Consider the following 24263-nt stretch of genomic DNA (forward strand, 5'->3'; position numbering starts at 1 on the left):
ATGACGTGTCATTAAGAATTTTATTAGTTAAGCATACTTAAGGGTCAGTGAAAAGAGACAGGTGGGCAACCATGTTTCTCATCTTCCAGTGGAACAGATATATGTTACAGGAAGGACAGTTAGAGAAGCAGCACATTAGTTCACTTCTGTATCTTTTGAGAATGAAGAACTTCTTTAGTCCAAGTTATTAAATGCTACTGAAGAGGATACACAAATATATACAGGTGCTGCAGACTCCGTAAGATCTTTCCCTACCACAGAGGAAGGGAGAAGACATACTGCCTGCTGGCCTTTCCGCACCCTGATTTCTCAGCTCCTATGTTTTGTTGCAACACTACCTGTCTGCTAACTGAACACCTGCGTTCCCCCTTCCCCTCCCTTGTCCCACAAGCTGGCTCCTCATCTCTTCTCACCCATGCATCACTTCCACACCTTCTGTGAGTGCCTCCTCCTAATTCCAATATCGTCACCCATACAAAACAGTGGTTTCCCCCCACTTCAAAAAACCCAAAAGCTTCAGTTTTCTGTCAATGAAGCAGCTGCAAAGAATAAATGGAAAGATTTCAATAATGTCACAGGAAACTGTTTCTCAACCTAAGGGTTTCCTCATGGAAAAGATTGCAGCCACAGTTCAACATTTCCCAACACGTTATCAAAATATTCTAGGCATGCTATTAGCAGTTTTAAGGTAGCTGCCCAGTAGTACCAGATGTAGTGTTTCAGTAACACAGTAACCTACCTTTCATTCTGTCTACACTAGAAATTACTTCTTTGAATCTTCAGCAAGCTATTCAAAAACCAAAGTCCACTGTCCCCAGTAAAGGATCACACTGTCCTGACAGAGGCAGAATTTCATCACTAGCACTGGTCAATTCTAAATAACTGAGTTGATGTTTTCCTAGGAACCCCTCCCTCGAACCAGAAAAAAAAAAAAACAAAACTCATAAATTGCAATTCCTTCTTTAGTGGCTAGCAAAGCAAAGCGTGGAAGAAAAGGAAAAGAGCTGACAGCAAGTATGGCAAAACGTCAAACAAGCTGCTGTTAACTGTCATTTCTAGAGAAGCGTTGCTTTGAGATTTGAAACTAGCTTGATTTATCAGTGCAAATGCTCTGTTTAGAGCAATCACAAATTCCCTAGCTTTACATATACACATATAACAACACCCCCCCCCCCCATTCAACATATTATGTTCCTTAATAGCAAAATACAGTATGAAATCTATATCCTTTTTTAATATAACCTTATATGCCTTTTTAGACCTTGTTGCACCAGGAAGTGTAAGGTACTTTACCCTTTCCCAAAAAAAAATGTGATAATTAGAAGTTTGTAATCACAATAATAATGTTATTTATATAAATGCATAGCATCATTTACTCCATCAGAGAACCCCATTCCTAAGAAGATGTGGATAACTTCAAGTACAGAAACAGATTAATAAAATATCATTAATAAAATTAGCTTTAGTCATAATAACTTAGCAAGATTAATAATGTCTTTCATTTTAAAATACTGTTTCTACAGTTTATATTACTTTGGGAGAGGTGTGAATGACGATTTTGATGAGTCCTGCTTATCATCTTCCAGTAATTCTGAAGCTAAAATACTTGAAGTTGAAGAAAGTGCATCTGCAATGCTCTCTGCCTCGTTGTCCGACTGCTTCCGTGCAACACCAACAGACACTTTCACTTTTTTCACAGAAAGATCATCAGTAGGTGGTGCCATTCGGCCTGCAGAGAATTAATTGCCATGGTTTTTATTTTTTATTAAAGCAACACACGAGGACTTCCTCTGAAGGCATGGAAGACACGCCAAAAATACCATATATTGCCATTAAAGTGGGTTAGGATAAACAAATGATACATTTTATACATATTTATACAATGTCTAAATGTATACATTGTATGTATTTATACAATATACATGAATATTGCCACTGCAATGGGACAGGATAAAGAAATGAGGAATCAACAGTAGCATGTACACCCATTAAAGGGATTTCTTTCTCTGCAGTCTTTTTTTTTTTTTAAATAGAAGACACATTTATGACAATAGCCTAACCCTTTAATATTGTCTCTTTTGTAAATTATGATGTAAAACACTGCTTCCACAGCTTTCTAAGCAAATTAGGGGGAAAACCGAAGAAATTATTTACATTCTTGATGTATAATCTTGAGATTAATGACTGAAAAGCACTATACAAGCATTATGTATTTATTTTGACATGTTTTTCAAAATTACCTATGCAGATTTTGCAGTTAAGATCGAAGAGATGATTTTTATGTTGACTTGTGGTGTCCGGAGATGCAGATTCACTTACTACTTTATCTTTTTCAGCTTCCTCTGACTTCTCAAACAACTTCATATTAGGTTCCTAAGAAAGTCAAACACATTTCAGTTAGCCTTTTTTTACTCTGTTAATATTCATAATATTGCTTAAATATTTTATGGCATTTTTTTCTCTTCAGACATGAAACTCTCCCTTTAGCTGTACAGTCTAAAAGGCTATCAAAAAAATCTACAAATGCATTAAAATAATTAATTCCTAAAAACCTTTAGGTAAGATTTACAATGTTTTCTACTACTGTCAGAATTCATCACGCAGTCACGGACACAAAACATAAAAACCAAACCAGGACCAGAAGTGAAAGTCAGTAAGGATAAAAGAAAAATTAAACTCAAAACAAACCTAGCATGTAATTACAGATCTGAACAACATCATCATAAAGAAACCACTTTACAACCATTATTATCCATGAACTAAATACACTGTGTTGTCAGGTTTTCTTTTATACCTGAATTTCCATGGCTTCCTCTTGTTCTTTTATTGGTGTTTCACTTTCAATTTCTATTTCGCCTTTGTGAGTAATTTTTGTGATAGGTCTTCTTTCAACTTCCCTCTGTTCTTTCTCGATCATTTCAATTGTCTGTAAAAACAAGAAGTTACATATATTTACTTCCATACAATAAAATTTGGAAATCTACAAATATAACAACAGGAAATAGGATTGAAATTAGGAAACCCTCTGGGGAAGAAAGAATACATTCTTATTTTGCAAGTGTCAAGTAGTTTAATAAAGCAAACACACAAGCAGCAGACCTAACTTCACACCTACAGTGCAGCAAATACTTATTAGGCATGTATTAAACAAGTAATAAAGCAGACCTTCAGCACCAAATTTAAAGATAGGTTAAGTCTGATTTTTCAAGAGCTAAAGAAAAGAAATGCACCAACTATTTTCCCACAATAATAGGCACAATGTAGGACAATTACATATAGATTTGTATCATTTTTCAAGAGGTTGTTTTAGTATAAAAACCTAGTGTTCTACCTCAAAAAAAAACATTTAAATGTATTCCTAAAGTAATGGATATGCTAATTCTGATCAGCACTGCTGCAAATAATAAAACATAAGACATTACTTCTAAAATTGCTTCTTAAAGCACGTCTACTTCTTAAACCAGAAACAGTTTGTGTTGGCTGTCCCCAGTATTTTAAGCCTGGTTTCATAAGGAAACAAGGATTCTATGATTGCTTTATATGTCTGCCAAATACCTACAGATACTTTTGAACACCTGGGGAAACTTAACAAAAAAATCAGTAAGTAGAAGTGTCAAAGTCTTGCTGAAATAGGAAAATGAAAAATACAGTCAAATGATACATTGCTATTTATTTTACATTTTGTATTCCATTTCAACTTCTAGAAAATTTTAAGTATTTCTCTGAAATATTTAGGACCTTTCAGTCATTTTTGAGCAACATCCGCTTTTGTTTTGAAGCTGTTCCTCACAGCAGTGGAATACGGTTTTGCATGGTCTGTTTTCAGTATTTTATAGCTGTTTATAAAAATAAATATAATAAAGATGTATTACAAAAGATGGTCTTTGGATAGCTACAAAATAAACAAACTTTTCATGCCTTTCTAGGCCCTCAAAACAACTCTGAGATAATAGAAAAGCTCAACTGTTTTTGCATATGAACTAGCAAGTTGCAGGTTGATAAACAGGTCTAGTTGCAATATGCAATGAAAAGAAAAAACACCAGGAATAAAATAATTACTGTTGCAATGCAAATTGCAGTTAACACTACTCAAATTTTGTGCCTTTCAGTTCTATGAAGCGGCATATAAATACGGAGGAGTCTGCCAGAATAAACCCAGATTTTCTAAACTTGATGCTGTGAACCAGACATTTGTAAGGAGCTGCAGTTAATTATCATTGGACTAACTACCCAAGAAACAGGGTAATATATAAGAAGGCGGCATTTTCTATACAATTAAACTCGCTCCTCATATTCCTGCTTCTCCTTCTAAACTGTCAACACAAATAGAAATATAGTCTGACTGTTTCAAGAAAAGTAATGCTCAAACAAACCTAATAAACTTCATACACTTTGTTGGGGTGCTTTGTTTCAGTTTGGGTTTTTTTTTTTTTTTTTTTTTTTTTTGGTTGTTGTTTTTGTGTTTTTTTTTTTTCTTTAGACTGCTTTTCAGGCTGACAGACTGGCTTTTCAGCTTCAGGTTTACTTCTCAGTGAGTGAAGTAAATCGTCATGCTCCATCAGTACGTAAGTTATAAACACCACCAGTTTGGTTTGGTTTGTCCAAAGAGACTTCTCTACCTTTTTAAGAAACTGGTGTGTATAAAGCTTCATCTAAAGCTTTAAAATCTTGTTGAAAATAAGGACAAAGAAGCCTTCACCCTTGAGACAGAAGAAAGAAAGAGCAAGCAGCAACAAAGTTGTATGGCAAAGGAAAACGCATGGTTTTCCCCCTTTCAGGAATTCACTACACTTTCGCTTCTCTCCTAAACAACCACTTTGAGTTCTGAAGACTAAATAAATCACAGAGATGTTCCTGATTAGTCAGAGTTGCTTTGTGTGACAAGCATTCTATTCTTTCTACATACACTTAACCTGCAAACAGAAATTAAATATGTTTAGGCTGTCAATAAAACAACGTAATTTGACAAATCTCACGTGTCTGTTTTCTCTCTGTCTCCAAGCAGCCAGTTCTTTGGAAGCCAGTTCTTCTGGGCTCATTTTTATTAGATGGTCTGGAGTAACCTCTCCTTTCAGTACTTTCTTAAATAGTATCTGGAAGAAAAAAGTTAGCTATTGCTATCAAGGCAAACAGCTCACAGCAGGAAATAAAGCACAGAAGCAACCTACAACATATTCTGTACAGCTATATGGATGATGTTGTTTTGTAACTATCTCCCACGGCAGGAAGCAGTACTAGATTTTATAAGATAAAAAGCTTAATTTCAGAGCTCCATTTATTCTACAGAACAGAATGCATCTATATATACCCTTAATGATCAGATACATAACTAACTGTGGTTCCAACTGAGAATGTGAGTTTATGCCCATTACAGAAGTAACTCTGGGGTTTTTTTTGTTTTTTTTTTTTGTGAAGGTTCAAATCCCCTGTATTACACAGTGGAAAGAAGCCAGTATTAGAGAGGATGTCTTTGCTTCTTGACTGACTGAACCTAATTCCTAGGGTAAAAATCCTCACATAATTTAGAAGTATGAGCAAAGAGAAGCCAGTGACAGAAGTTAGCCTGTTCATATAATTTACAGTTGGCTAACTGTAATAGTAAAATACTGTAGATGAATCAACTTGATCAGAATAACTGATAGAAGGACAAAAACCAGAAGTTAAAGAGATAAGCAGGATGTTGAATAATGGGCTCATAGAAAACAGAAGAGAGAGAAAAGACCAAGCTTGAGAAATCTGGGTACGAAAAATCCAAGTGAGACAGGCTACTGGACAGAAACAAAAATAAGTGCAGTAAGCAGCACAGGGTTATGGGTGGTATAGGGACACCCAAAAAAACAGATCAGTGGTAAAGATACAACACAAACTAGACAAACTGTATCCACTACACTTTGAAACCCCACCATAAAAAGTACACTGGGAACAAGAAGTTGAAGAATTAATGGTGGAGAACAAGCAAAAAAACACAGAGAACGCCAAGCATGCAAGAGGACAAACATCATCAAAAAGGTGAGGAAACCTACAAATAATAAAAAACAGGATAATATGTGAAAGGAATAATAATGTATATACACAGAAGACTGTTCCTTTAATCTACAGCAAATAAAGGATTTCTGGAAATCACAACAGACAAATAATACATACATTATTTTTAGGATCTTTTAGATTGAACATTAAACTTCTGTATTTATTCTTATATTTTGAGTCAGTGTCCCGAAAAAAAGAAAACAGCTCTCTTTCAATCCTTGTGGCAACTTTTGCTGCCCTCTCCTCAGGAATCTTTAAACTGGAGTCTGTCAATCTATAAGAGAACACATGGGCAAAAAATTACCAAATGCTTCCAAATAATTTTTTTCTTCCCTACCTTCTGAAAGAAAATAATTACAAACACAAATTAATAATTTCATTTTATAATATATCTTTACCTTTTCATCAGAATTTCCTTAAGAGACTGCTTGACACTTTGTCTTATCTGATCAGCAGAAGGTTTGGAAGCTGGCACAGCTGGCAGGTGTGTTGAACTAATGGATCCTTTCTCATTTTTCTTTTTCTTAATTTCTTGTTTCTCATGAACACCTATCAAAACACACAGTTAAAAACTGTAAGCTACTCAAGCCACTGCTATAAGTTTTGACTGTTGCTAGATGTCATGAAGTTTTATTTTTAAACTGCTAAGAATTGACCTTCAGGGAGAAGGAATGGATTTCACAGGGTGGTGGATTTTTGTTTGTTTTTTTCTTATTTGATTCGTATTTTGTATTACGTAGATTAATCCAGAAAAAAACTTCCTTAGCAGAAACAAACAGGACTTCTGCCCTTTGACTTAAGGTATTTTCTTCTACTCTGAACCAAGATGACTAGTGCTTATTTGTTTGATCTTAAGTAGGATTTTTGATCCGGAATTGTTTTAACAGCATAGATTGATTTTTCAGTAAGTAAAATGAGAAATAATATACTGGGAGGAACATACTATAAGCATATTAAACTTTAATGAAAAATGCTATTTTAAAGTAAACTTCACATTTCTGTATTTGTTAGCCACCAAAATTATTTCAATTATAATAATCTCAGCTTCTGATTCAGGTAACAGACACTCTTAAACAAGGCCATTATAATGTCTGTGTCATAAACAATACAAATAATGTTAATTTCTAATCAAATTAAAATCATTAATGCAAAAAGCCCACGTTCTTTCAACCTTTAATTTTCAGAGTGTCTACAGAAAGCTCATTTGTCTCAACACGTGAACATGTCACTAACTTAGAGCAGTAGCCTTCTATTTATGAAAGCAATGGAAAATAATATTCATTTATTCACTTTATACTCTGAAAAGAGAAACAAATTGAAGACTGATAAAGATCGAACTTGAGTGTTTAATGGTAAAAAGAAGTATTTATTATTACTTTCACCTATTGAGTGCAACTTAAGAATGCATTAATACCAGAAGCAAACTAACTATGTTTTCAACTAGCTATAAAAAGACAGATTTTCTTTTCTGTAGGGCAGACTGTGTGGTTGGATCAACTCTCTCATTAATGCAACTATCATCCCTATCAAAATTGCTGATTTCCCCTTCCTCACCAGCAAGGTGGTACAGACCTGAGGCAGCCGTTCGCCTTCCTGTGCTGTGATCTAAAGTATTCATATGCAAGGCTTGTTAAGTAAAGCAGCTCTAATAATGGTTTTATTTGCTCAATAGATTTTTTTGCTCATCTGTGCCTCAGGAGGATGAAAACTGGGCTCAAACCTTTCAAAAAATGTAGCCTGAGGAGATCAGGGGAAATGGAAAACCTCCACATGCCAGTAATATTTTGGCAAAGTTCCAACCATCTGAAAGCACAGTGCCATAACAGGGAAGTGATGGGCAAGATTAGCAATAAACAGTGCCACTATAAGCATAATTCAAAGCAGTTAAGAGATTAAGACAAATGTGCTGCTTAATAATTTTATGCTAATTGTCCTAAACTAGACTGCCAAGCCTGTCCTGTTTAAAAATTATTTTTCAGATTAAGTTCTATTCTGAAATCATCACTGTAAAAATCTTTTTGTCATCTCCTAGTTCAATTAATATATTTTAGAACAACTCAATTATTTCATGGATGCCAAAGACTCATTTCACTCCATGCAATTTGCAGTTAGATAGGATGTCAATTATTTCTTTACTCAGAATTTCGAAGTTGAACAACAAGGTACCTGAAGTCTAAAAGATACCATTCAGCATAAAACACCTACATTTAGACTTACATTTAACCCTCACATTTTCAATTGTTTTCTTCTGCCATTACAAGTTTCTAGAATGCATCAACATTGGCAAAAGATCAGAAGAGCAGATTTATTGCTTTTTAGATAAGAATTCAAAGCTTGAGCTTAGGTGTTAAAGACACAGCTCTCACACAAAATCCCACTAGCTTTGCTGCTAAGAATTCAGTCCCAAATGACAACAATTTAATATTACCATGATATTAGAAGAATAATGCTTCCTGGAAGGGAGCTGGAGAGAAGACAGAGGTTGCTGGGAGGGGAAATGTGTCCCTTCAACCTTTCAAATAAAATTTAGATGAAAAACTGATGGCTCAGTGTGCAATATAATGTTCCCCTTTGAAATGAGTTGATACAATTATTTGTCAATTTGTGCAAAATACATCAGTAAGTCAAAGTTTAATTTATATAGCAATTAAAACACTTTTATGTACATTAAGTATTTTATGGAAGAGTTTTCTGCAATGTGAAATAAAGTTTAAGACAGAGATGTCTCTGTTCACTTTTTCTCCCATTCTTAATTATGTGAGCATCCTCTACTATTCTAACAGGAAACACACATCTACACAGGAAACAACTACCTGCTAAATAAAAATTTAAATGAAATGAGACCTAAAGATCATAAACAGATCATAAACAGCTCTTCAGATCACCATCACTTGCACTACAGAATGTGGTGTGAAAACCTTATACTATAAAGAAAGTCAACATCCTTGGCTGTACATGTATGTGAATTACAGCATGAAGTACTTCACCAAACCTCACTACCTGATTTCGTGGACCTTTCAGTCATACTAAGAGATTCTTTGCTTATTTTTTCACTTTTATCTTCAGGAGATCGCCGAGGAATTACAGCAGTTTGTGATCCTTTTCGAGCAGGAGCATGTTGCCCTTTTTTAGTATCTGAGTCTCTGGACTCTGACAAGTTCTTCCCATCACCAGATTCCTGAAATAAACATTTACACATTAGCATGCTACTGAATGCCACAATGAACCACTACCTAATTACCACACATTTTTCCCATTTTTTTTCTTTTTAAGTATTCTGTGTAATAAATTCCCTGGATGTATGCACCATTGTATATTTTCTAAAAAGTTACTAAACAATATCCCAAATTACTGCCAAGTATTGCTTAACAATCTCTTTGAAATATTGGCCAAAGGCACATCACAGGCAATCTGCAGTTAAACTCTATGTTGAAAACCATTACACCTCCAGTTATTTTAGAAAGTCATGGGTACCAATGAATAACCCTTAACCAGTTTTATTCCCACATCCACAGAAAGTCACTTATGTTTAGAAAGCACATGAACACCAAGACTAAACACAATAGCTTACATGTCAGAATTGCAATACTATTCAGAAATAAGACAAAAAAAAGATTACTGATGATTAAGTTATGATGACTATGATGCTATACAAAAAGAACTGTAACAAAAAACATCTCACTGTTCTTACAAAATATTCTTTGGTTAGTAAAACGAGACGCACAGAAAGCAGAAAGGCCCTAATGAAAATGTTCAGCATTTTCTTCTACATACAATCTGAAGTTAAAACAATCAAACTAAAGTTCTGGTTTCATACTGTTTTACAGATATTTAAGAGATTTATTTCATACAGCAAATTGGCAGAAAAATGCACCGAGTTCTTCATCATTTCTATATACATCTATGTATGTACAGCTGTATATACACACACACGACATGCACACAACCTTGCTCAATATAAGAGTTTAGCAATATTGTCTCAAAAGTCAAGCCATTTAGAAAATGAAGTAACTCTGAAAATAATTATGGATAAGTTTTAAATTAGATTCACAAATATGTTTGAAATATTGTATTTTAAATGGCAGAGGGTTAGAAGGAAACTCCTTCTACCACCAATAATTAACAGAACTTCAAGCATTAAGACTCACCCGCCTGAAGATTTTTACTTTGTGCTTCCCAGCATCCTCTGTTTGCTTTGTTTTTTCAGTTGTTACATTTAGATTACAAGTAGGCATTTGCTTCGACATCCCCAGTTTTTCACACTCGATTGCTTTTTCTTCTCTATGGATTTCAGGTTTCACTTGAGTATCTGGTACAGTTTGATCAAAAGACTCCATTTTTTTGTCTTCTTCAGCACAGCATTTCACACACACATATTCTTTATCTTCTTCACCCATCTGCTGTGCTTGGGAAAGACTCAGTCCAACGCAGTCGCCATGAAACCAATCATCACATCTACCACAGCCTACCATAAACCTGAAAAGAAAGACGTGTCAGTGTATAGACTACAACAGAAGATACAGCAACTTAAGCAGAATGTACCATACTTGTTCTGATTTGTACATCTCAATAATTCGTTCTTACCTGGCACGTGATTTTCTTTGTAGCTTTACATCCATCTCCAGCCTTACGACATGGTATGATCTGAGAAATATTTTTTGCCTTTTGCAGTAGTCCAAGAGACTATCATAACCTCATCATATTTTTGTCACCTGCCTCCAAATCCTACCAACCAGATTTTTTCAGACTACTATTAAAAAAAATTGATGGGAATGTAAAAAAAATAAAAACAACACACAAAAAAATAAAAAACCTAAAACAAATACTCTCAAAATGAGTAAGCTTGTATTTGAAAAGACTTGAAAATTTTCTTGCAAGACTGTATTATCCTTGCTGCCCTTCAAATATGATCATCCTTACAGCAGAAATGTATCAACAACTGCAACCTTCAAAAGCAGTAAGAGATGTTGAAATGTTTTGACAAGTGAGCACAGAAACATCAAGCTATTCTAAATTAGTTGGTTTTTTACATCACATTCCTTAGACCATTATTACTGAATTATTTCCAGAAAGCTACTTTTTATTCTCTTTACTGGTAAGTATGGGGCCAGGAGTTTGGCTTCCAACTACATCTGTCTTGCAATGACTAGCTTGTTTTAAATAAGGTACATGTCACTTCTGTGTTGCTCATCTATTTTATTCAGATAGTAGTTATTTAAATAAAGTTTCAAACACCAAAATGAATAGCATTAAAAGGACACCTTTCATCTCAGTCACTTCAGCTGCTTCATTATTTTGAAAGTAAAATTAAGTTCAGGTACAGGTAGTATTTTCAAAGTGTTGTAAACAGCACTTGGTCTAAAATAAAACCGTTATGGAAACATTGTGAAAAGCTCCACTGGGTATCACTAGTACATAATTACACTGATGGGTACACAATTTCCAGTGGAACTATTTTGGAAGGATGCAGCATTTCAAAGTTACACAGGTTAAAAACCTCAATAAATCTATTTCAGGAGGAATACAGGGTAGTGATTATTTTTTACAATCCTTTGTTATAATAATGAACCTGGCATCACTACTAAAGATGCCAGGTTCATTATTATAACAGACATATATTGTCTGGATGACAAAAATCTCAAAAAACTTCACTTTATTATGAAATGTGTGAGTTCTCTGTTAATACTGAAAATTTACTGAATTACTAATTTTTAAATTCCATAGAAAACAGAACTGATTTTAAAATTCATGAAACACCGGTTGTTGCAGCAACATACTCAACAAGCTAAATACCTTGACCTGCAAACCCCGTTTCTTTAATATCCTATAAATCTGTTTTGTAAGATGATTCTAAGGAAATTATTCTGAATTTATGTATGTTTCTATATAGGCTACGATCTGCTATCTGCTGACTTATCTGCTTTGAAAAATCATATACATATTGCAAACGTGCTTACAGGTACTCTCATTCTCCAGAACTGTAAATGAACAATCCAGATGGCTTGATGTAGGTATTGTATTCAAGATCTACTGGTATCTCAAGATGAAAATTCTTACTAACAGCAGACATTTAAAACAAGAGAAAAAGCAAAGAAAATTTTGTGGCTTTATGTTCTGTTCTTGCTTACCCCAAAATAAATCAGAATTCTGCTGAAGTAAATCATCTTTTGATGCAAAATGAGTCTGAGAAGTTTTAAAACTCCAGCAGCTTGAGAAAAAGGTCATTTTCAGCTTCACTAGCCTACGATGCTGTTTGTTAGATTCAAGAAACTGGGTTTTAATCTAGTCTGTGAGAAAAACTATTTTCTCAGTTTTAATTATGTTTTCTGAGCTGCATTTATGGTATTACTTATCACTAGCAAACAGTATCTGTCCATCTATTTAGTAGCTTCAACCAGGAAGGCAGAGGTTCCTTCACATTTTGTCAGTATCTTCATCTTTTCAAATCCATATTCCAGCAAAGTGAGGATACAAGAAAGGAAACATTAGGGGACAACTGCTTCAGATGGCCTTACCAGAGTAGTACCATAGCATTAATAAACACAACAGGAAAATAAGAGAAGCAATTGCTCCTTGCTGAGAGCCAAACACGTGATGACAAGAAATATAGTGTAAGAGCCTATTTCAAAACTGCAAGGATCCAAAAGAGGATACTTTACAACCTAGGATACATCTTGTACCATTGCAAGAAAGTATTAGTTTTGGGAACACTGAAACTGTTACAAAAATTCCAAACATAAGATTTTCCGTGGAGCTGAAATAAGATCAAAGTATACAGTCATGTGCTTCTTGCTTAAAGGTTATTTTGGTGTACTGAATGAATGCTTTTTGGTTAAAAATAGAAGAAAACCAAGAACACACCGTCTTGAAGCCACAACTGCTGCTACTTGAATTTTTATTAAAAATTTATGTGTTTTTTCCCTAGTTTGTAAATTCAGGCATTGGAGACTGATTTGTTAAATGAGCAAGGCAGACTGAAACCTTTAGCAACCAAAACAAAATTCTGATTGTTTAGAAAATGGACTAAATTTGCAGAAGATATTAATTCTGGAGACTAAATACACAAGATGCTGCACATCCGCAACTTCAAATCGACAGCACGTGGAATTTTTCAGCTTCACTCACACACATTAAGTGGGCAACAGAGGTGTATGATATAAGTAAAGCACCAGGATAGGTATCCAGTCTTATATCTTTATTTTCAGGTGACTTAAAAAAAAAAAAAAAAAGGGTAAAAAAACCCTATAATGAATTTAGCTCAGAAAAAAAGATCATTCTTCACTAAGAATATACAGCAAGATGAACAGATGCCATTCAAGCCATCTTAAGCAAAGTACTGAAGATGGAATATCCGTTTGGCTTCATTCCAGCCTTCACAGTGATGTTTCAGTTACACTATATTTAAACACACAGAGTAAAACTTCAGAATTCAGGATTCAGAAACTAAGACTACAAAGAGAATCTGGAAATGTCCATGAAGCCTGTACCATAAAACAGAATGGAGTGTTTACAATTGCCTTGTTTAAGCCTGGTTACACAAAACGGTAATAAAATCACTGGTGCTGCCTGCCTACAAAATTCACTATTTCTATTAGTATTTTCAGTAGTCAACTGCAAGACTGAAACTTCTGAGGCTGGGAGAGAACATACTGTTTTCAATACCAGTAATGTAAATAAACCTTTCTACCATAAGGTCACTTTTACATTTTTAGCTTTTTCATTTATCTGCACACAAAACATAGTTATGACTTTTAAGAGCAATTGTAATTGGGAAAGGGGCAATGCTCAACGACTAAAAAGGGGAGTCAGGGGAAACTGAAGCCTGGCTGGAAGGATCAAGGATGTCCTCTTGCACAGTTGTCAGAGTTGTGACTGAAGAGGTTCTGATATCTTGGACTATTAAAACACCAAAGTTTCTTAATGCAGATTGCTTCAAGTTTGAAGTGCAGGAGTTTTACCCATGTTGTAAGGCTGGATTGGAAGATGTAAAGCTGAAAGAGAAAGAAAAATCTGTTTTAAAATACGAAATCATGACACATTCAATAACAGAATTGCTTTCACTGGACTTTAATATAAAGACAAAATTTTCTTTTAAGAAAAATCTAAGACCACCAGACAGGTTACAGCAGACAGTACTATAGTTCACTGGGACCTTTGCAGAGTATGTTACTGTTTCATTTCCTTAAAGAAATTTCTTCTTTTGTGCTGATGTGTGGACTACAGATGCATCTTAAAATCATAAAGTAATATATGATACATAAAAAGAGAGAAATAATAATGCAAACCTTCCACAATCTCTCAAGATTAGGAGATTTTCCCTGGTGTGTTATCTGTAGTAAATTAAATTCATCTGTTAGATGAAAACAATCAGGCTTGGACAATTTATTTTCAAAATATACAGGCTCTGTTTCAATATTAATTTACATACATTCAACTAATGTAACGAAAGCAAGTTTCCAGAGAAATCCATTATTGTGAAATAAGATTTTACAACTAAATTGGGCAGAAACCATCTTCTGAATAGTACAGTTTGCTGTAAAGCTATACTTATGAGTAAAATAAAAGACAAAGAATTGGAAACTGTCAGAATAATTCAGTGTGTGCCAATAATCACCATTTGAAGATAAATCAATCACGTAGGGTGCATTATCATAGAAAATCATTTTCTTCATAACTGCCTCTCTAGTTCTTTGCATTTGTGGTACAAAGCATATGGAAACCACTGTAATAGGACTCAAATGTTAACAAAACAAAAATGGAAAACTTAGAATTATTCACTAAGACGCCCTAACCCCGAATTCATCCAATAGTAAAACCACTGTTCACATACTTTAAGGACTTAAGTATGTAAAGCATGTTCCACATCTGCATTTGCCCCCCACCTCCCTTAATGGCACCATTCACCAATCTTCTATAAAATCTGTTGTAAATTTGTATTAACATTACAACTGTGTCTCAGCTACATCGATGCTAGTCATCAGAATTAAAACAGACACTGCATCAAGGCAGCTTTACTTCAGCTAATAAAGATGTTACTAATAGAAAAAATATTCACAGCAGCTTCACAAGAGACAGTTTCGTATCAGTGAAGTAGTATAGGCTCAATTTAAAGCTCAAGTGAAAGGAGTGTCAAGAAAAAAAAAGAATCTGAACTACCTTGTCAGAACACATATATATATGAGCAGTTTCTCCTGTTTTCGTTTTGTACAAGTCTAACACAGGTGACATGATTTTTCAGGTTTTGAACTTCTAAAAACAGGAACAACTTGTTTTCAAAAGAAACACTATCAGCAGATCTGTTGACATGGAATTTTCAGCATAGGAAAAGCACACTGCAAACTTATTTCCAAAGTATTACATTTCAATAACCCATCTCCTATGTAATGTAAGTTTCTTTTTTCCTTAAAGGCATAATTTTCTGTGGTCTAGTGAAAGGTGTCACTGCCCACAGCAGGGGAGTTAGCACCAGATGACCTTTAAGGTCCCTTCCAACCCAAACCATTTTATAATTCTATTCTATGATTCTTTGCTTTTTATGTTACATGAACCTCTCCAAAAAGAAAGCACGGAGACAAGCAACCCTATGCTCTTTGAACTAAAGCTGAATGCATGAAACACACCCAGTAACAAAACAGGAAAACCAAAATCACTGAACTTCTCAAAACCCTGAAAAAAATGGGTACAATAGATCTCCTAAGATCAATCACAAATCTATAAAAAAAAAAAATAATTAAAGAAAGTTCTATTACCAATGGATTATAACAACATGTTGTGTCTTGCAGAATCAGGATCGTACTTTCTATAAACTGCATATATACACATACTTTATAAAACTGTGTACTTTAGATAGCTCATGCTATCCATTTGCCTGATTCCCTAATAATACTGATGATAATATTCCTACCAATACTGCAGCACAGTAATATAATCCATCTAAAAATCCACTAAAGTGATACAGCTCTAAATATAAACCACAGTGGAGTCCTTCCATTTGTTGATTATACATTATAATGCTATTTTGTTTATATTGTCATTCATTTTTTCTACAGCTGTGAGTAGACATCAGAGATGTTTTTTAACATTGTAAGGCTTTTCTTAGTGGAAGAAAACACTAAGTGAGGCAGAAAATTTAGAAGTATCATCCATGACTATAAACTGATGACACCTTGCATAATCTGCAGTTTAACACATTCAATGAACATGTACTAGAACTAAGGCATTGTAATTATTCTAATTACTGTTTCTTTTGAAGAATGCTGTCACAACAGTGATTCATTTGCTGTATATGCATCCACCCTTAAAAAAATATGCACGAGTAACTCAAGGGTGGTTATAAGTTTGAAGCCTAAACCTTCTTCCTCAACCAGTCTCCCTTGTGTTGGCTGTGGAAATTACATGATCACCTGGTCCCAAAATAGTTTACTCAGGTATTAGCAATAGTTTCAAAAAACAAATGTCCTAATCTTTATAACAGGAAAAAACAGTTTTCAGATTTTTTTTTTAACTTCATCCATCAGCCAAAGTAATTTTCTGTATTAATAGTTGTTCAGAAACTTTTTAGTGACTATGTGTATGCAAGAGATCAGGAATATTGTATCATTCCTAAATTAACTCTTGCACTTTCCAATTACTGTCATTTACAATATTACTAACTCTTCCTCTATATTAAAGCAGAGTTGAAATGTGGGGAGAAAGAAGATCCTAAGTAACACTCTGGTACTGCATCACTTAATTCTTCTGTGAAATCTGAGAAGGCCAGTTTGTGTCTGACCACATAAACTGCATGATCAAATCCCAAGCAGCAACAAAACAAAAACAGAAAAAACAAACAAACAAAAAAAAAAAAAAAAACACCCAAACCACAAAACAGCAACAAAAGAAAAAGCCCAAACTCCCTCAGCCTATTAAAAAAACATTACTAGAATTGTAGAAATCAAAAGAGGAAGTCACCTGCAACAAATTAAAACTACAGACTTCCCTTGTGATATATGCTTTCTAGAAAAATTGCATAGAAAGAGTATCTCAAGTCATGTACTATGAAATATTAATCAGAAATTGGTGGAACTTCTTCCATTAAATAAGACAGAGTGAAGACAAGGGAGACAATATGGAAAATATCAGTTAGGTTTTGTCTATCTGTACAAGAAGAGGAGTGAGTTTAGCCCTCCAGCTTGCAGAGAACTTGAACCTCTTCAGTGAAAACTGGATAAATTTATATGAGCCCTTGTATCAAAAAGATGCATGAGATGCATACACGAAGAAATCTTATATTAGCAGATTTTTCAGTGGCTGCAGAGCTGCCATCTTCATCTAGCTCCATGCCAAGAAATTAAATATTATACTTTTCTTCAACTATCTTTAATCATCTTTGATCTGTCTTTAGGAAAAGTAACTATTGTTTGTGACAAAGCTTAATACTTTCAACATCACGTGATATCATTAGGAAGTTGAGGTAGTAACTCCAGTTTGTAACATTTTTCTATGTAATTTGTATATCCATACACATTTCATCTATAGATAAATGAAAATTTATGTGTGTCATTTTTATGTTATTAGCTGATGCGAAAACATCTGCTAGCAATATAGGAACACAATGGCAAAGTCAAACATGTTGAAAGCAATGCTATAATGAATAATTCAAACTTTACACTGAAAAACCACCTGTTTCAGATGTGCTGAAAATTACTAAGTATGAAAAGTTACATCATAATTATCTGACTTGTCCAGAAACAGAGGGGTTTAGTTTTCATATGAAAGAACAATTATTTTTTAGTTATGCTGCAAAGGTAAATCTCTGAAGGGGAATAAGCACAATACATCAAGCAAATAGACTGAAATAAATGGTCCTAAAGCCAAACATTGACCACTCATTCTCTGGGTAATATAGATATATCAAACACCTATGTTGGTTCCAGCTTGCAAGCATCAAGATAAGTGGGAAACAGAGTATGAATAGTCATTGTTCAAAGCTCAGGTGCCAAAGAATGACAATCAATTAACAGCAAAGAAACCAGGCATGCCTCTTATAAAGTAAGACATGTTGTAACTTGTAAAGTTTTTTGATCATGCAGTCACATGTTTGTAAAAAAGGATTCCTCCTTTCCCAGCCAAATCTGATTTATCTACAGTGCAAGGTCAGCATACTTTGACTTTGCATGTGACCAGCAAATTATCACATATATTCCTAAAGATATAAATTGACTCCATTTGTCAGGTGCTGATTCTGAAATAAAACAGCATATAAGTACCATCCTTCTTGCACCATTCTTTTAGCAGGCACAGTTAAATTCCCCTGGGGCTGTGAAAGGTCTATGTAAGTATCCCACTTTGGGGATTCAGCACACAAACAAATCTGATGAAACAATCTCCACGCATTATCTTCAAACAATCAATTTTCCAAGCTTAGTACTACATTCACAACAAGTGGCCTTGCATTTCTTGCGAGGAATACAAAAAGGTTCAAGTGAGTACTATTTTGCAGCCTGAATTCTGAATGTACTTCATATGACGTACTGCAAAACTTAAGCACATTATTTCCTAACTTGGGGCTGCAACATCAGTTCAACTTCTTTTTCTACAAGTAATTTGTACCACAGCATTGCTAAAAGCTTCCAAAGTTTAAATAACCACAGAGCAGGATATAGACACAAATGTTATTTCAGATCTCAGCTCTGCCTTTGACATTTGTTGAACTTAGTGAGACACAAATTTGTCAAATAACAGTTTCTCCTTTTCTCCTAATACCACGATCAGATCAAAAAAGGAAATGGGCTGACCAGGTAGGCTGTTACAGAGGGAAAACAAAAATTCCTTGAAAAGCAATCCACAAAGCAAATGAAAAAATCTTATCACTATAGTCAATTTAGATAGTTTTGATGTTTTTCTGAGTCATTAAAGTAAAATGTATCATGCTAAGCTTTTGGTTTTTTCTTTTGTACTGTACTGAAAATATTTTCTTCTTCTTGCAGCAGTAATTAAACAAGTACAAAATGACAAGGCACTTGAGATACAAGTTTTGCTTCCTATTCTATCTTAATGATATCAAGTGAATCCGAAAGGTTTGAGTTTTTATTTGTAGTATATAACTACAAAATAGAAGTACTTTGAACAAACTAAAACTTCATTTTTTAGAATAGTTATGATAAAGAGTGCTGGACTGACATTCTTAAGTCTTCTGTTATTAAGCACAGGGCTCAATATTGCAAGTTTCCTCACTTCACTAGTGTTTCTCAGTCACATTCTATACACAAAAATTCTGTGTTTATGTAAATCTCTTTCTACATGTAGCAAATCTGATCTTTTCCCACTGGAACCGCTGGTTGTGTCAACAGTTAACACAGACATATTAAAAAAAAAAATCTTAATGAGACTGACATTACAAATTTGAGGATACCAGTCATCACCATCTGTGGCAACTCACGGGTTCTCTCAGTCTGACCTCAGCTAGTGATCCACACATTATACTATTCTTCTAGCAGCAGTTAGAGCTGGCAATGTGCAAAACTGGTTTGTTGCATTTAATCCTGTATCAATGCATTGTATGTGTATCTTCTGTTGCATTACTTACTCTGTTACTCTGTAACATTACTTTGACTTTATAAACTAGAATTAGGAGATTTTGTTCTACCTCACTACAGTGCTGGTTAGGTACATTCAGTATTAAAAATCAAGACTTTCTGAACTCTAAGACATTCAGAACAAGAAAACCGGTATGTTTAAAATGTTGGCAAAAATACAATGTCAAAAGGACGAGTTCAACTCAAAGCTGAATTTTTAACAGATATCGAGAAGCTTAACCCTCAAATGTGTGTATTTTGCTTTAAAAATATCCACAGAAGTATTTTCGTACCATGAAGCAGCCTTTTTGAATTTAAACAATTCACTGAAACATAGGCTACCCATGTATTTCCACCATTGCGGTAATACATGAGATGATAAAAACTAAGGAAATGCAAATTGCATACAATTAAGCACTATTATAGAGGCACAAATGGTAAAGGGACAGTCCTAACAATAAAATGATTTATTTAAAAAACAAAACAAAACAAACAAAAAAAAAACCACAGAACTAAGAGTGAGTGCCCCCCTTCAATCAGGTTAATTCTCACTAATTAGGCAGAACAAACCTAGCATTAATTCTTTTAATAGACTACATTGATGAAGTTACCATAGCTGCACAGTAAACAAATTCTATGTATTTGTGTGTCAAATAGGATGTAATAAAGTCAATAAAGTCACAAGGGCTCTTCTTAGATACAAATGAATGATACAAAAACCTCAAGCACCAAAGGTAATTGTTCCATATTTCACTCTGATATATGGAGTTCTAAAGTACACTCACTGAAAGTTACTATTAAAACTTTCTCTCACATAAGCAAAGAACTAATGAGAAACTTCTTCAATTTGAAATAAAAAAAAAGAAAGGGTGTCAGGTAGAACTGCAGCTACAAAAACAATACTTCAATATTAAATCCATAAAATGAGGTAATAAAGGAATTCTTATTCTTGGATTGACAGTTCATTAGTGGAACCCAATGGCCTTGTTTTGTTCATTTATGGCGAAGACCAACTTTTGTCACAGAGGGACGTTATCAACTTCAGATACAACCTCATTATTAGGTTTAAAGGGAATTTCAGATAGGCCCACATGGAAGTTTTAAAGAGGTTTTTAAAGACTGATGTTCTTCATACCTTTCCTCTTCACCCCAACTACCTAATTACTTTATTACATGAAAGCCTCGTAGCAATGATTATACAAATTGAAAAAACCTCTGAATTTCTTAGGTATTTGAATCACACTTCTATGAGATAGAAGTCACATGTAAACAAGCAATTGATTTTTTTTTTTTATGTTGATCCTTCAACTTAAGAGGTCTCTGGAAAGAAGGAAATTACAACCTGGAACACAGACATATTAGTCTTATTTCTTTTCTATGAAAAAAAAGTCAAGTTAAAAGTACATTTTTTAACAGCATAGGGGAATTACACATTCATTAAAAAAAGTATTAATATAATAAAATATTCCTAATAAAAATTTTTGGCCAAACTGGTTTCTAATGCTCTATTTAAAAGACCAAAAAGTATATGACTGCAAAAGAAATCAACCAACAGTATGACAGACAGGCTTCCATTATAAGGCCTTCTTGTTTTGGCACCAGCAGTATCAAACAGTTGGCAAGAGGAAAAGAATTATCTTCTGAGACCAATAATCAATTCCTCAGACACAAAGCCACACACACCTGTTGCCATGTGGCTTTCTGCAAAAGCCACACTGCTTGTTGGGCGCCCAAACATGTTTACTTTCACTAGCAGAGGTATGTTCCAAGCCTTCCCGTTTAACAGTTGAAATGTTATCTGGAATGAACAACGGGGGTTCATCAAGAGAAAGACTTTTGCTACTTCTTCTCTGTCGAGGTTGGAGATTTTTATCAATTCTTTTTGATTTGTTTTTTTCTTTATCATCCTCCTTCAGATGTTCTACAACAGGGGGATCTTTTGTCTCTGCCTCTTCCTTTGTGGAGCTATTTATTTTTAGCACAGTTGCAAGCTGGTGTTTCTGACCCTGGGCTGACTTCTGACCAACATTTGAAACATGCCCCGATAATGAGTGTGCAGAGTGGTGAGTATCTTTAGAACAGCTTTGATGAGTAGGAGATTTCTCACTTGCTCTTTGAATTGATGACTTCTGTGCTTGCCCAGAAGCCTGGACTCGGGGTGTTTTCTTCAGCACTGTATTGGTCTGCTTTTTTACAGTCACCCCTGAAACACAGCTCTTTGCTTTCAAACCCAGATCAGATTGTTTCTTCCTAATTTTAACTGGGTTATTTGGATGCTGATGACTCTCTTGCTCATCTGCATTCCTCTTCAGACTTGCTGAAGATGGACTATGAAGACCTGAAACAGTAAGCCCAGCTCTTGTTCTTGAACGCATTTCTTGTTGTACTGTACCTGATTTCTGTCGATTACCTGCAGTCAGATTTTGCTTATTCTGTATTATAGATTTACTATGGCGGGGCCTAATATTCTTTTCAATTTTTGATGAAATACTAAGTTGTTTATCATCATCCTGAGATTTTTCTGCCTCAGAGCCTTCTACTTTAGTACTGATAATCTGCTGCTGTACATTTTGGCTTGTTTGGTCAAGAACAGTGCTTTCTAAAATGCTACTTCCTGGGTCACCAGAAGTAAACTCTTTGCTTTTCAAGTCTTTATTATCAAACTCTCTACTGTCCAATAGTTTCTCCGATGAAGTCACAGTTTTCTCCACTCCCTTATCATCTATAGGTTCTGTTACACGTTCTTTTACTGACAATGTATCTTCATCAGGAACTTCCACATTGTGGGAACCTAAACTACAATCAACCCCCTCTTCTGCAGAGCTGGACAAATTTGAAAAGGTCTCACAAATTTCACTTGGATTCACGCAAGCACTAGATGGATCATTAGCTTTTCCAGTTACTCCACTGTGATCATGCTCTTCTATTTTCTTCTCTGATTCCTCTGTTTTATTTTCAGTCTCTTCTTCTGAAGAAGTTTCAAAGCCCACTGAATCAATCACATCATTTGCTTCATTTTTAACAGCAGTAATTTCAGTATCTGCAGATACTGAACAAACTGACTCAACATTCCCAGATTCAGTCTTTGTTGCAACCTCTGTTATTGCCTTTGTTTCTCCAGGAGGAGAACAGACTCCTGCTAAATTAGCACAACTTAACTCTTGGGATGTTTCCTCAACTTTTGCCTGCTCAAGGGTTTCAGACTTTATTTCATTCACCTCTTCAGGACCAGGAAGACTTTTTGTATTACTTTGGGATGCTGTTACTGATGCTGCCGTTCCTTCTGTCTGTCCTGATCGTCTTGTACTACGCCTAACTTCTTTAGGCTGCTCCGTTTTCAAGGGTGCAGCAACATCCGTCTCTTTAGCTGGACTTCTCTCTTGTTTCTGTCCAGTTTTTGGAGCAGATCCACTTTTTACAGATGACTTCTTGGTATTGACAAGAGGCGCAACATTTGAACGCTTGGCTAGCGTGCTCTGTCGCAAACTCCGTACTGGTTCTAGGAAGGGAAAAAGAAAATGTCTTAGCTATACTGTGTCCTCCTCTTTGCAAATACAAGACTTACCTAGAATAGAACTGATTTAGCTTGATTCAACCACTGGATACAAATAGAACTTAAAATTTAGTTGCTTACTAAACTTAAAAAAAAAAAAAAAAAAAAAAAAAAAAAAAAAAAAAAAAACACACAAAAAAACACACCACCCCACACACAAACACACACATGCACAAACAAAAAAAACACACACACACCCCTCCCCCAAAAATACAACTACCCAGCTGTCTAGTTTAAAAAGTTATAAATTACTTGCATTTTAATTTTACGCTGTCATAGTTTGTATGTAAAATCCCATTATTCTAATGGCTATGAAAATTCTGAATAGTATACATAAAACATAAGTGATGATAAAAATACAATCAAAACCCATTCTACTTTTTTTACCACTCAACTTTTTCTATCTCAAGTAAAAACTGCACAAGTTATATTGTGATTAGAAGTATGGCTGTTAAGTTTACAAAGCTTTTAGAGAACATAATATATGAATCCGAGACCCAGCCACATTCTCACTTGATGACATCTCTTACATATTCTAAGAAAGAAACCATCTGTCATGGATGAATGTTTTAGATCACTTAAAGAATCTCAATGTGGCCCAGGGGGTCTGCACCACCGCATCACTCTAGTGCCTTTTTAAAAAGCATATTCACCAGCTTTGTACCACAGGCTCTTATTTCAATTCTGACTTCCCTATTAAGTAATTTTATCTTTTTAACTCAGCCTACCATAGTGGGGGGGAGGGAGGGAAGCAGAGCTGTCAGTAACTCCCAGTTCAAGTTAGAAAAACCCCAATGATAAATTAGCTACCAAGCAATTTAAATATAGGATTAAAATTCTTATTAAGCATATTGAGATATTCTGATGAAAGACTTTATGACTGCAATTACTATTACAATTTAAAACAAAAAGAAAATACACAAGTAAATAGAATTAAGATTTTAACTGGAAATAAAGAGACACTGTAACCTAATATTCCATTGGTGTTTGCAAATACAACATGTTTTTGTTGGTGAAGAACCACAGTGCTACTCTGATGCAGGTAAAAGGACCAAAAATCTCAAAAATTAGTTTAAGGAACGCAAGCCATAAGGAAGACATCAAATATTTATCAAAGAGGAATTCAA

General features: G+C 34.7%; 1 protein-coding gene across 7 annotated transcripts in view; it reads right to left on the reverse strand.

Annotated features, from left to right (window-relative positions):
• Window positions 1-24263, reverse strand: part of PHF3 (PHD finger protein 3) — a 58239-nt gene that overhangs the window by 13618 nt on the left and 20358 nt on the right. For all 7 annotated transcript variants that reach the window (XM_042803478.1, XM_042803476.1, XM_042803480.1 and 4 more), the window contains 9 exons: window positions 21267-23082; window positions 10176-10503; window positions 9028-9205; window positions 6426-6576; window positions 6145-6301; window positions 4977-5093; window positions 2795-2926; window positions 2241-2373; window positions 1534-1729 (listed from right to left, as the gene is read on the reverse strand). In XM_042803478.1, the coding sequence (XP_042659412.1) occupies window positions 1534-1729; window positions 2241-2373; window positions 2795-2926; window positions 4977-5093; window positions 6145-6301; window positions 6426-6576; window positions 9028-9205; window positions 10176-10503; window positions 21267-23082 (3208 nt within the window). The remainder of the gene's footprint in view (window positions 1-1533; window positions 1730-2240; window positions 2374-2794; window positions 2927-4976; window positions 5094-6144; window positions 6302-6425; window positions 6577-9027; window positions 9206-10175; window positions 10504-21266; window positions 23083-24263) is intronic.

This window comes from Tyto alba, unplaced genomic scaffold (assembly GCF_018691265.1).
Source record: "Tyto alba isolate M040663 unplaced genomic scaffold, T.alba_DEE_v4.0 Super-Scaffold_40, whole genome shotgun sequence".
Taxonomy (NCBI): domain Eukaryota; kingdom Metazoa; phylum Chordata; class Aves; order Strigiformes; family Tytonidae; genus Tyto; species Tyto alba.